General features: G+C 47.8%; 6 protein-coding genes across 6 annotated transcripts; 3 read left to right on the plus strand and 3 right to left on the minus strand.

Annotated features, from left to right (window-relative positions):
• Nucleotides 1-1,588: 1,588 nt before the first annotated feature.
• On the plus strand, nucleotides 1,589-2,074 carry N7537_002103 (DASH complex subunit DAD1; the record flags this gene model as incomplete). Its single annotated transcript, XM_056893161.1, has 3 exons — nucleotides 1,589-1,687; nucleotides 1,765-1,827; nucleotides 1,880-2,074. 3 exons carry the CDS (start codon nucleotides 1,589-1,591, stop codon nucleotides 2,072-2,074), a joined length of 357 nt encoding a protein of 118 aa, XP_056758156.1.
• Nucleotides 2,075-2,655: 581 nt separating this feature from the next.
• N7537_002104 (Rho4-like protein) lies at nucleotides 2,656-3,644 on the minus strand (the record flags this gene model as incomplete). Its single annotated transcript, XM_056893162.1, has 3 exons — nucleotides 2,656-3,036; nucleotides 3,103-3,306; nucleotides 3,360-3,644. The coding sequence occupies 3 exons, from the start codon at nucleotides 3,642-3,644 to the stop codon at nucleotides 2,656-2,658; spliced, it is 870 nt and encodes a 289-aa protein (XP_056758157.1).
• A 1,396-nt stretch (nucleotides 3,645-5,040) lies between these two features.
• N7537_002105 (phosphatase PAP2 family protein) lies at nucleotides 5,041-6,890 on the plus strand (the record flags this gene model as incomplete). Its single annotated transcript, XM_056893163.1, has 5 exons — nucleotides 5,041-5,092; nucleotides 5,202-5,418; nucleotides 5,484-6,245; nucleotides 6,298-6,767; nucleotides 6,823-6,890. The coding sequence occupies 5 exons, from the start codon at nucleotides 5,041-5,043 to the stop codon at nucleotides 6,888-6,890; spliced, it is 1,569 nt and encodes a 522-aa protein (XP_056758158.1).
• An 841-nt stretch (nucleotides 6,891-7,731) lies between these two features.
• N7537_002106 (SUMO protease ULP1) lies at nucleotides 7,732-9,156 on the plus strand (the record flags this gene model as incomplete). Its single annotated transcript, XM_056893164.1, has 1 exon — nucleotides 7,732-9,156. One exon carries the CDS (start codon nucleotides 7,732-7,734, stop codon nucleotides 9,154-9,156), a length of 1,425 nt encoding a protein of 474 aa, XP_056758159.1.
• Nucleotides 9,157-9,912: 756 nt separating this feature from the next.
• N7537_002107 (glycoside hydrolase family 16 protein) lies at nucleotides 9,913-11,271 on the minus strand (the record flags this gene model as incomplete). Its single annotated transcript, XM_056893165.1, has 1 exon — nucleotides 9,913-11,271. The coding sequence occupies one exon, from the start codon at nucleotides 11,269-11,271 to the stop codon at nucleotides 9,913-9,915; it is 1,359 nt and encodes a 452-aa protein (XP_056758160.1).
• Nucleotides 11,272-11,590: 319 nt separating this feature from the next.
• On the minus strand, nucleotides 11,591-12,936 carry N7537_002108 (zinc finger HIT domain-containing protein; the record flags this gene model as incomplete). Its single annotated transcript, XM_056893166.1, has 3 exons — nucleotides 11,591-12,323; nucleotides 12,388-12,831; nucleotides 12,893-12,936. 3 exons carry the CDS (start codon nucleotides 12,934-12,936, stop codon nucleotides 11,591-11,593), a joined length of 1,221 nt encoding a protein of 406 aa, XP_056758161.1.
• Between the last annotated feature and the right edge of the window lie 369 nt (nucleotides 12,937-13,305).

The following is a 13,305-nucleotide window of genomic DNA, read 5'->3' on the forward strand; positions in this document are numbered from 1 at the left end:
TATTTTTAAATATAAGCTCAAGACATCTGGAAAATGTGGCAGGGTGCGTACAACGTTCCCGCTTAGAGTTGCCCTACTTAGTATATACGAAGTGCGCCTTTAGCGTGCTCGGTTGAACTTGCCGATATATGCGAACCAATTCTCACGATCTGAATGTGATTAAACTCATATCTTCTCGGACTGGAATGTTTTTAATTTGACAATCCCACAGAGCCTCCCATAGCCGAGCCCCGCAGATTGGATATAACATATACCATATACCATATACGACGCGACTTGTAGACCCGAATTTCACCCCTTTTCATTGCCACGGAGGGTTCACAGTATTTCTCGGGAAAGATGGGTCCCGTATAAGCACAGCCATGTCAGCATTGGAGGATTGGTCTAGAGCGTATAGCCGCTAGTCTTTTGCTCACGTTGTACTAACACTAGGTGGTAGTGTAATATACACCGGCCTTTGTGCGGCTTATGCATCAGGCGAGAACTTGATGTGACTTCACGGCGCTTCCTTTGACCCGAAAATCCTCTTCTACACCACAGTGTCGCAGCAATGATGATTCCTGATCTTTATTGCCCGAACCCACTAGGCTGTAAGATACGGTATTTTATCGTTATCTCATCTCATCTACGGATGCATCGCGTGAGATGATCAGAGACAAGATAGATGAAAGATTTTGACAATCCCCCTTCTCACAATTAACAAACTCCTATGATATGTGATAGATGGGTTGCTAGTCATCGGTGTCTTTCATCTAGCTTCACTGGATTCCGGTCCATAGGAATCTTTGCGGTATATAGTGCTGCATTATCGCAATTGAGCAGTGGTAGGTCTCCGCTAGATTTTTGTAAGTAATATATCACAGAATTGTGAGCTGGCATTGCTATAGTCTACGTATATCATCATTTTCGTGCGTGGGTACCGGATTGTTTCTTAGAACAAGAATCTACTAGGTCCGCTCGAGGAAATCATCGAACTGTGCACTTATAGGATCCTCGTTTCTTCATAAGCAGGTTTCCAACCCGAAATGGGAATCAAGGGTGAATGAATGGGTATCTCGGGATCGAAGACCCAATAATCGAGTATCGATACCAGGACACATTCGGGGTAAAAATGGAATCGTATTCCAGTTCAAATCCCGTAGGATTCAGAAACTAGTCCCGTGATTTCTATTAGTAAATATCGGATAGAAGAGTGAATTGTACTCATAAACCGGCCAATAGAACAGAAAGTAGAATCTGCAATAATTCCTAAACAAGTCTAAAGTGTAATGGCATGTAATAGGAGTTGTTAAAAATTGAAGCTTTTCAATGGAAGGTCGATCTCTTATCAAATATCAAATATGCCCCACATCCACCTCCCCTATCACCTCAAATTGTCCAAATCACAATTGCAGCAACCCTGTGACTGTGCCTGAGATTGGAGATTCCCCTGCAAGAACCCGCGTTTAATCAAACATCCAACGCCAAGAAATCTTCCGCGACGCTCCCCGAAACCCCCGAACAGTCGCGTTTTTGTGCGTAACGTGAACGTGCCGTGTCATTCCTTGTCAACTTATCTAGCCCTACCAGAATCCCAGAAGCCCCAAAAATGGCCTGGCTCCAACAAACACCAGGCTCTGGTGGCCGCGCTGCGTCCCCAACAGTCTTTGAGCAGCAGCGCGAGGAACTGGTCCGAGAGATCGCAGTGGTATGTAGCATGTCCACAAACGCCCCATTCGGGAACCCTCATCAGCCGCCGCAACCGATGTTGATTTATTCGAGTAGGGCATGGAGCAAGTACTTCAAAACATGAACCGTTTGAATCGGAATCTAGAGAGTGTGATTGCGGTAAGTTTGAGCACCGGGACAGGGAAAGCGCATCTGCTAATGGTGTGATTAGGTGGGCAATGAATTTGGGTCTGTGGAAGCTCTCTGGTCCCAGTTTGAGAACTTTATGGGCCGGGCTGAAGAACAAGGCGAGGAGGCTGGCAATGGTATTGGTAATGGGAAGCGGAAGGTTAGTGGGGAGAGTGATGCGAGTAAGTCGGAAGTAAAGCGTGAAAACGACGAGGGTGACTCGACAGTCATGCAGTGATGGTTTACATTTTGGTCTGCATGACGGGTCTCGGCGTCGGGCTGTTTTATTTTATTTTTTCCTTCTTCTTTTCTTAGATACCATTCAAAAGTCGGGTTACATTTACCTGAGGAAAAGATATACGAATCCTACAGGGAGATATTGATAAACACAAAAAGTGAAATGTATTCAGTAACACATAGAACGTCGCTTTCGCCAACAGAACATATCAGATAACATAATCGAGAACACCAGTCCCATGCATGCCAATGGAAAACGGCAAAGACCCGAGGTCATGAGAGACATCAAAAGGAACAAGAGGGACAAGGGTCGTGAAAGGGCCAAAAAGAACACAAGCAGGGAACAAACGTGAAATAAAAGAAACAGCCTCCAGCAAAAATAAAAAGAATCGAGATCATTGTAAGGGCCGCACAGCGTATCGATACAACAGAGAAGGATTTGGAAAGTCATGTCTAGCTTTGTCCAGCTTGCGGCGACATGTAACATACACAGGCGAGCGGGCAAGCAAGCCGACGAAGCAACCAGGCTTGTGGTCCGGCCAAGAGAGAAAGGAAAATCAAAGGGTATCGAGTAGAATCAATCTACAAAATCTTGCAAGTGCGCTTCTTAATCTTCTTGCCGGGGCGGGGGCCTCCACCCCCTGAAGGCATGGCACTGGCGCGATTGTTGCGGTTATTGCGGCCGGCCGGTTGCTGAGCTGTCCAGCCTTGTTCTTCGATTGAGATAGCCGAGTCAACGGCCTTGGCGAAGACTTCATCCACACCGCGCATCTCCTTACTACTGCATTCGGCGTATGTTGCTCCCATCCGTTGGGCGACATTTTCGCCTTGCTCTGGTGTGATAGGTGTCAGGCCTTGTGTCTTGAGGAGTTCAATACAGGTTCGCTTATTTCGCAAGTCGGACTTCAAGCCAACGAGAATAATGGGTGTGGTGGGACAGAAGTGCAGAACCTCGGGATACCACTGAACAGAGAGATTTTAGACAAGTCTGGAAAAAAAAATAGAGAGGTTTTAAGATTTGGGACTCACCTTGTCAACAACATTCTCCAATGACGCGGGGCAATCGATAGCAAAGCAGACAAACAGAAGATCAGTCTCGGGATAGGACAGTGGACGCAAACGGTCATATTCCTCCTGTCCAGCAGTATCCCAGAGGGCTAATTCAACGGTCTTGCCAGAAGCCCGATGCGTCGTTTGGGTGATATAGTTCTCGAACACGGTGGGGACGTATTTCTAGACGATAATCAGCACCAGGCACACGCCTTTTCCTCGCAGGCCGAACGTACCTCTGGGAAATAACCTTGGGAATAGCTGATCAACAAACAGGTTTTGCCACATCCGCCATCGCCCACCACTACAAATTTTTTTGAGAACGAGGGCGGTTGAGTGATATTTGTTGCCTCAGACATCCGTCCACTGGAGACACTGGTATTGGTGCTGGCTGTGCCATGGCTGACTCGGACGCTGTCGCTGCGCGTACGACTGTGACGCGGTGTCAAAGATGGAGGAGGGGTGGCGAGAGAGCGGCGGCGCGATGCTGCATAGTATTGATCTTCGTACATAGCACTCATGATGAGTAGGGGTAGGGGGTTGGAATGTGCCTCGTTTGTGATGTGATACAGGGGGAAACGGGGGGGTTTTTTTGTTGGGAGACTGTTGATAGGATGAAATGATATGGAATGGGAGAGGTAAGAGTGAAGAAAAAGAGGACAAGATAGATCTAAAAAAGATCTAGAGGATCGATAGAGCAAGAGGGTCTGGCGAGACCTGTGAGACCCGTGAAACCCGTGTTTACACCCGGGCTACCATAGCAACGGCCGTGCCTCCATGACGCCAGGGCTCCGCTTCCCACGATCAAAGCCATCTATATCCTGGATCCTGTCATTCACTGGTTTATCTCGATCCTGTTTTGGTCTCAACCCCACTAATATATTTTTGTTCTCCACCGTTCAGCTCACTCTGCACAGCTGTTTTTTTTTTTTTTTTTTTTTGTATACAGTATACCCGATGGGGTCATGTGATTTGTAGATCTTTCCAGAGATATGCCTCACTTTGTCTTTTCTAGTATAAGCTATAATAACCTACATCTACTGTATCTTGTATAAAGCTTAGATCTAGAGAAAAGTGATAAAATCGTGTAGCCAAAACAAAATGGAATATAAAATTATATGGGCCTTGACCACGCTAACCCTGCATGTCATCTTTCACCCTCTTTATTTGACGGAGAAGACCGATACCCCGTGCTAAAACAGCCCCCAAGATACGAGTTGACAATAATATCTTACTCTATTTATCATTTTTGAAACTTTAGTTTTCGGCTTTATCTTTTTCTCTCCTATGAGAGGATTACAATCCTATATCAATATTGGAAAGGGGAGAGAAACGGGATTATTTCAACAGAAGCTAAGAGCTGATGGTATGTATAAGCATCATCAGGTAAAATTAACATAGAAGTGTTCATAAACTATATGAAGATATCAAGGCAATCACTTGAAATCTGCCTAGATAAGATGAGGTTAATATCCGACTTCACATGTAGTTGTAATTGGCTACCTTGAGATCTACATGTATCTAGTCGATAATAGGCATAGTTACATAGCAAAAACTCAGTGTAGATCCAACATAGTTTACTCTGTAGAGTATAGATGTACATAAATGAGAAGTAAAATCGAGTGCCCACGATGTATATGTTGTAGATGGATGGCTCCTACGTAAAGTGACTAAGCACACACACACATGGTCCGCGGGCCGGGCATTAGGGGTTTGAGCCGCGGATGATCCGCCCGTCCACTTCGGAGCATAATCCCCAACCTCCATTATATCATTTACTTCGATCCAACTTCATTTCGCTCCTTATGTTCTGAACCCCTATAACCCTAAACCCTTCAAACGGACCGGCAGGCAGCGGCCTGTTTATCTATGGGATCCATCCGATTACGACACCATCTGGATCGATAACACTACATCATGGGCAGCAAAAAGGACCAGCCCGATGCTGGACTGAAGAGTCTGAATCACTGTATGCGAGTAGTTTCTTTCTTTCTTTCTTTCTTTCTTTCTTTCTTTCTTTCTTTGTCTACCCGTGGCTTATTGCGACATCCGCTAACCGTCATGCGCTTGCGACATAGATTCAAATCGATTACCCCTCTGGCGGTACTGGCCGCGACAAAAGCTCATCCCATTGATCCGATATGAGACGCCATATTTGGCTTGGGTGCAGGAGAAAATCCGCACGCCAACCCTCGACTCGTATTTCGCATTCACAGCCAACCTCGGCACCCATACATTCTTCATGGTCTTCTTGCCCTTCCTCTTCTGGTGTGGTTCTCCCAGTATGGGTCGTGGGTACGTTTTATGTTTGGAATTGAAATCGCAGGTGTAATTCTGCAGCTGACGACGATCATCTATAGATTGGTACACATCTTAGCATCGGGCGTCTTTTGGAGCGGCTTCCTCAAGGATCTGCTGTGTCTTCCTCGGCCTCTCTCTCCCCCACTCCAGCGAATCACCATGTCCGGTTCTGCGGCACTGGAATATGGGTTCCCTTCCACACACTCAACCAATGCCGTCTCGGTGGCGGTCTATGCTTTGGCCCTGCTTGGTTCGCCTGAATCAACTCTCAGCGCGCAGGTCACCCTCTTACTCCAAGCTATCACCTATATCTACGTCGTGTCCATTGTATTGGGCCGACTGTATTGCGGAATGCATGGGATGCTGGACTGTACTGTTGGGTGTGCTATGGGTGCGGCCATCGGCCTCGTGCAATTTTATTATGGGCCTGCCTTTGAGGAATTCATTTTATCCGCTTCTTTGATGGAAATTTCCCTGCTGGGGCTTCTTATTATATTTCTCGTCCGCGTCCATCCAGAGCCGGCGGATGATTGCCCGTGCTTCGACGATAGTGTTGCATTCGCAGGAGTTATGCTAGGCGTGGATGTGTCTTCGTGGCACTTCGCTGATATCTGGGTCGGTTATCCTTCTGGATCAATTCCCTACGATTTCGAGACTATGGGCAGCGTTAAGACTGTCGTTCGTCTGGTCGTGGGTGTTCTGTGTGTGTTTGCTTGGAGAACTGTAACCAAGCCCGCTCTGTTGCGCATTCTACCACCTGTCTTCCGGACCCTGGAGAAGCTCGGTCTTTTGCTTCCTCGACGTTTCTTCACCGCCGCATCGTAAGTTTGAATGTGCTTCCTGCTCGTGGAAGTTATGCTAATATGTTCTTAGTGAATACACTACCATTCCCTATAACCTAAAGGATCACGACGTTCTTCCGAATTTCTCTGACATCCCAGACATCATTACTACAATGCGCCATCCTCGCCGCCGAGCCATTTCAATTGGTCCTCAGTCAGAAGCTGATGCGTATGAGACCTTGGCGTACCGGGAAAAGCGCCGACGCGAGAGTCAGTCTGGGAGCAATCGTCCTTCCCCAGTCGCAGAGGATCAAATCAAGCCGAATGGAACGCCCGTGCGGCCGAGAAAGATGGCATCACTGGATGATTACGAAGGCATGATGGGAAGAGGCAGCCCCAGTGCATCCGCAGTGGATGTGAATTCTGACATGTCGACAACACCTTTCCCTTCGATGGATTTCGAGGCTGAGGAGAGGGAGGAACAAGAAGTGTTTTCCCAGATCAAGAAGCCCCGTGTGCGGTACGACGTGGAGGTAATAACGAAATTGGTTGTATATGCGGGTATGTGAAACCCCTGGATTTTGACACAACATTTGCTGATATCAGGCTCCTTTAGGTATTCCATGGGTGGTCATCGAAGTCGCACCCTTGTTATTCGACCTAATCGGGCTTGGAACCCGATAACGAGTATGAGAAATGTTTTGCTAGAAGTGCAATTCGCCTTGCCGTCCCTCTCTTCTTAGCTCCACCACCTCCCCGGCCTGCTCCTAGCTCAGCGGGCTGTGCTGGAACATGGCACCTTAGAAATATCCTTCACGTTGCCCATGTACATAAGCATTGAAAACAATATTCATAGCTTCATTTTTCGGTCTGGTCAGACAACCTGCTCAAACACAGGTTGGGACCAGCCACATCATAACATAGAAGACAATAAAAACAACAAGAATAAAGAGCGATCAAGTAAATATGTCTAATCGCAACTTTTTTTTCGAGGTTGTCGCATTGTGATGGCTGTTTATAGAGTTCACCATAAAATAATTATGAGATGAAACACTAAAGGACATAAGACCGGAGTAAAAGAAAACTATATCTAGCAGAAGTTGGAGAATAACATTCAAAGAAACTCTCAAAAAAGATCAAAAAAGATAAGCCAACAAAGAGTGACATTGTGTAGATCCATGTAGGTCAACGCAACAACAATGGAGGGTGGGAAAATATGTGATGAGTCAGCAGGATGATGAAAGAACCCGGTGCACCGCGTCGGCTCATATTATTCCCATACCTCTTCCATTGCGGAGTATCTGCCTTCGATTCTGGCTTCTGGCTTCGGGGTACATATTCCAATCATGCCCAATGATGGATCTTGAAGTCTTGTCTTCATCTACCTGTTCACTCCTCCCTTTTCACACCCTCAACGTTCATTCAACCACCGTCAATCTACTTGAAAGCGCGTCATCGGACGAGTAGATCGCTCTCGACTTTCTTGCTCGCACTCTTTCGACGTGACTTTCCGTTTTGCATCAACATGGGGTTCTTCCGCTGGCCTCGGTGCAAGCGAAACGCCTCTCTTGCGAAGCCCACGGAGTCCTCGCCCAAGATTCCCATTCCCTTTGAGCCCTCAAAGCTTCTATTTGACGCCCCCGATGGTATGGCAGCCCCTCCTTGGAAGTTCAAGTCACATATGCTAAACTGCAGCCCAATTTTAGATACTTCTCAGTTGCCCATCCCAGGAGCTTTCCCGTTAACTCCTCCTGAATCACCCACCCTCATTGTATCACAAGGCCCGACTATCGAGGAGGAAGATGTCCCACCGAAGGGATGGGAATTCATGGACATAGATGCTCGCACAACACCAGCACTTGTTACGGATCTCGGCATACATCTCCACCCTCGAATGCCGCCGTACACCCCTCCCCCTCCAAGCGCTAGGCGCATTCCATCGCCAAGACCAACTAAAACCCCCAAGCCCGTCGAAGATGACCTCATGGACATTGATGACCCGTGGGATCAACAAGCTCAACTAGATGCAAAGATTCCCCATGGCCCCGTTTCTGCTGTACAGTTGTTTTACGCGAACAGGAAGCCAATTCCCGCCAATCGCATTGCGTCGTGGTACGAGGCGGAATTCGAGAAGCGGGAGAGAGAAAGATTAGCCCGGGAGCGCGATCTCCAGCGTCCCACCAGAGTGGTCCCACAGGGTTACCCCGTACGTCTGATTTCGCCCGAGTGGCTTGCCAAACTTCAACGCGCCATGCAGAGTGGACAAGGGAATTCCGTTGCCAAATCATTAGCCGGAGACGACCTTTACCAGCGGGATATCGTCACATGCATTCGCCCTGAGGCCTGGCTCAACGACGAAATTATCAATGCCTACCTTGGTTTACTCGTTCATTACCTCCGTCAATCGCATGGGAATCTCGGACCTAGCGATCGGCCGCTCTTCCACGCCTTCAACACATTTTTCTACTCTACCCTTCGCGATAAGGGATACCAGGGCGTGCAACGTTGGGCAAAGCGGGCCAAGATCGGTGGCGAAGGACTCCTTAATGTCGACACAGTCTTCATCCCTGTACATGAGTCAAGCCATTGGACCCTCATGGTTATTCGACCAGCAGAACGAACAATCGAGTATTTCGACTCCCTAGGATCCCGCGGGCCTCGCCAAGTGAAGAATATTAAGCAATGGCTTCGTGGGGAGCTCGGGCCAAAATATAATGATAAGGAGTGGACTGTCCTACCGTCGGTCTCTTCTCGGCAAGACAACGGGAGCGATTGTGGTGTCTTCCTCCTAACAAATGCCAAAGCAATTACTATTGGGGTTGAACCAACTGCCATTGGCCCAAGTCATATCACACTTCTCCGCAGAAAGATTGTTGCTGAGCTCATGAACGGTGGTCTTCACGGCGAGTTCAATCCACAGGACAAAGCAACAGGTTCAGTGTTTCTCTAAACACAAAGACCAGTTATCTAGCGCTACAGAAGTATCGCCTTTTTTGTCGATCCCATACGTTCAGTTTGGGGTCTTTTTCACCCTCACCTCCTACATAATCTCACATACCTCATCCATCCCCAACCCACAGTTATCCATATCAAGCACCATCACCAAGGCGTTCTCGGTTACCATTACACATTATCTGCTATTTCGGCGCACAAGGCGAACACACGGGAAAGATGAAAAAAAAAAAGGACAATGAATTTTTTGGGGCGCGCTCTTTCTATGTGATGTTTGCAATGAATCTGAATGATACCCCACGGTCACCACCATTATGGTGACTCAGTTGATACAAAGAAGCCCCTTCTCGTGGACTAATTTTTATCCTATTTCTTTATTTTCCTCGTTCACCTGCTTTTCTTTCGTGCTGTTTTATCTTGAATAGTATCAGGTTTCTCTGTCACTTGTAGAGTCATGTATTTCTATTGTGTTGGCTCTTTCATCTGACCTCGGGACTAAAAGCAAGTAATAATTAATATCTAGCCCTAACGTGTTAGTATCGTCCTGGCCAGAGAGGATTAAACTGTAGACATAATACTAGTAAGTCCATTAAAGATGCGCAACCGGTTGGCATCCATGTATTTTCTCTCATAAAACATCCATTCTGTCCAAAAAGTAGAATATAGAACGCCCATGCCAGCCAAAGCGAAAAGTCCTAAACAAAAAACAAAGGACTGAAATTGATAATAATACAAAAGTCTGCCAGAAAAGCCCCTAAAGCTCATCAATGTTGCACGGTCTCTGACAAGATTCACGAAGAGGCCTGTTCCTCCACTTCTTTCTTCTGCACTCGCGGCCCTGCCTACCTGGCTTGCACTTTTCGTGCTTCTGCTTCATATCTGGCTCCAATGGATTCCCATTTCCAAGGGAACCATCTGTGAGAGGGGCCCTTTGATGGCCGCCATGGTCCTGCGAAAGAGACACGTAAGGTCCCGTGAGAGCATCAGAGGAACGGTTGTAGATCAGCTCAATGTATTCGATGCCCAAGTATATACTGTCGCCGATTCTCATGTCGCCCGTCCAGAGTCCACCGTCACTCCAAAGATTGAGAATTATCATGCTCTCCAAGTCAGGAACCCTATACGATTTGGCATCCTGTATCTGATTGTTGACATACCACCGTGACATGTCTGACAGCCAGTCCAGGCGATGCGTGGACCACGTTGTCCATGGAACAGGTATATCGGCAATGGTACTGGCACCGGGGATTTCATGATCAGCGGTAAAATTATAGTCGGGCTGATTAGCATAGTGCACGCGATGGGCCGGGTCCCGCGTCAAAATCTCGATGTCTGATTCACAGGTTTGGTCATGGTAGGTGAAGATGCCTGCACAAGCACCTTCAGGAGGTCTTCCATCACGGAGAGTTGGAACCGTCTTGTTCAAGGGCACGGTGGGATGTCGTTTTGGATCCCGCGGGGGCCATTCTTCACGCTGAGGAGGTTCTGATACGACGGAGCCAGCTGGCAATACACGCAGCCGGACACGCACCGAGCACCGGTAGATGTCGCGTATGCGAGTCTCGATCTCTGCGGTGGAAGTGTATTCTGAAAAGCGGGTGGTGCGCAGAACAAGATACGTCGCATAAGTATCATTTCGCTCGTGATCCCGGGTAAGAAAGACATTGTGCTTCGAATTTATCATGAGCACCGGGGCTGTAGGGGTGCCTCGGCGTTCCCAGTTCTGACTGCTCCAGTCTCTCTCGAAGGAGGTTTTGTAGAATGCCAGTGATCTAGGGTCCGTGTCCTTTTCATCATGGACTCCAGGTGAGAGATGACCATTTTGCAGTTCTTGGTCGTCGCCATCATTGTCGTCATCCCAGTCCTCGTCGCCATAATCAATGGGCTCTGACAGATTGAGATTGGCATGTTTATTCAAATCTACTGCCTGAAAGTCCCAGAACTTGTAGTGCTGAAAGTATCCTGGATCGGGCCCGGAGATTGTGTAGCAATCGCATCCATTTGGACGTTTCTTGGCCGGTAGCGGCGGGGGTGCTCTGGGAACTGATAATGTTGATGCTACCGTGCCAAGATAGATCACGGTGATCCCGAAGGAAAAAACGTTGATTCTCATGGTGCCAGTAACAACCTTGGAGGATCTAATATTCCAAAGATGGTCCTAGGTGAAGTAAAGAACCCGAAAGGTCTTTGTTGGACTCGACAGGAAGCCGCGCTGGTCGTGGTTTCCTCTTTAAGTGGAAATATCACGGCCAACAAGATCGGTGTGGTTTTCAGTAAATACGCCAGAATCTAAGCCTGATGTTTCTTCCAAGTGAATGACTCTTTATACAATCAACTGATAATTAGCTGTACCCTAGGTATCGTACATTGTCTGGTGAATGTGCCAAATTGGCTAACATCTTCTGGTATCTCTCTCTTCGTATCAGAATCATTCATACCGCTGGTTCAGTCTCCAGGGCTGGTTCAAATAGGTCTTTCTTCAATACCTCCAATACCAGGTTCTCGTCGACATCTTGAAGATTCACCGAAGAACCGGGGAGCGCTTCGTTTCCAGCCGCGTCAACATCGTCACTCGGGGTAGAAGACTGGCCTATCTCATCTGGCTCAGCGGTGCGAAGGTAATCTTCCTCTAGTATGAATTTGGAGTTATCCTTGTTTGCAAAGAGTGTCTCCGCTGACTCTGGCAGCGCATAAATCGTAGGGAATTCTAGGACAGTCCGATTGCGCAAAACAGTGTTGAGCGTTGAGGTTTGCAAGAGAGGAGTTAAGACGGGCTTTTTGGTTGTGGTTCGCGGACGGTGAAGGTAGAAGTAAAGGCCGCGGTGAGGGGCGATGGTCTGATTTGGTGCTTTATCCATTTGCTCAGTTGAGGCGTCTGCTGGTTCCTTTTCTGAGTCTTTGGTCGTGGATGGGGGTGATTTTTTATCTGCCTCTTCAGCCACTGTCGTGGCAGGATCACCAGGTGTAGCGGTAGTCGTATTAGGGGTATCCAAATCTTCTTTCTTCTCTTCTTTGACTGGTTCGATGGCTGTCTCTTGATTACTAGGGCGTGGGCAGCATCGGTTATAGGCTTCAGCAACAGAGCATGTATCAATGACAGAATCACGAATTGTCTTCACTCCATCAGCCGTAATCCACTCTATGGTCCAAGCAAGACGCTTATGCCTTGAGAAACACCAAAGTCAGTATAACGTCCGACTCAAAAAAACACGAGAAATTCCCAACTCACTTGGGATGCAAACGCGACCCATTCTGCTTATTTCTCGACATTCCCTTGGGAGCTCGAAGAACTTTTACAGCAGCAGTCTCGACGCCGCGCAAGAACGCAGCCTCGCCCTTGGCAAGGCCCTGGTTCGGGTGCTTCCTTTTACGGCCGGCAGCCGGATGCTGTAAACCTTCAGAACTTCCATCATCTGCCTGAGCACCGCCCGCAAGATCAATGCCGCGGTTATCGACTTCTCTCTCCGCACGCTCCAGGGTGCGCTCAATGCCGGTGATGAAATTAAAGTCGCGGTCGAACGCAGATTCAGTGTTTAATTCATTGCGCTTTAGATATGCGGCTGGATCGCGAACGCCAGAGCACTGCGACCAGAGTTTATGGCGACGTGTGCAGGGTAGAGAGCAGGTGCGTGTTGAGCAGCGTGGACAGCGGTATTTGGGAGGATTGGCATGGCTGTACGGACACGGGTTAGATTCAAAAGTACACCGGAGTATACGATTTTTCAATGACATACCATATGGAGCAGAGATCACTCAGCAAGGGATCTGAGTCGGCCATCTTGGTTTGATTGTTTGATGCGGAGTTGGAGAGTCGGAGATTCGATGGGAAATTTATTTGTCTTATCGATAACGGCCTGAGGCTGAGATCCGGAACGAACTATACCTACCAGTCACATTTCACGAACAAGTTGAGTTTCTCCAGGCTCCAGGGCTAGGTAGATCTCGGAATGAGCCAACTCGATTATTCATCTAATAATGGTCTAATTTCACCTTGGATGTTATCTTTGCGGGGATACACCAGTCCCGTTCTCTGCAGATGATATCATCTGCGGATGTGATGATCAATCCCCGCTGCATTTCTAAGCTTCGGTGATATCTTCCGGGCCGACTGACATTATTTAGTTGTTTAGGTTCCCTTATTTCTTCC

Source organism: Penicillium hordei, assembly GCF_028827395.1.
Source record: "Penicillium hordei strain IBT 12815 chromosome Unknown utg000001l_segment0_segment0, whole genome shotgun sequence".
In the NCBI taxonomy this organism is placed as follows: domain Eukaryota; kingdom Fungi; phylum Ascomycota; class Eurotiomycetes; order Eurotiales; family Aspergillaceae; genus Penicillium; species Penicillium hordei.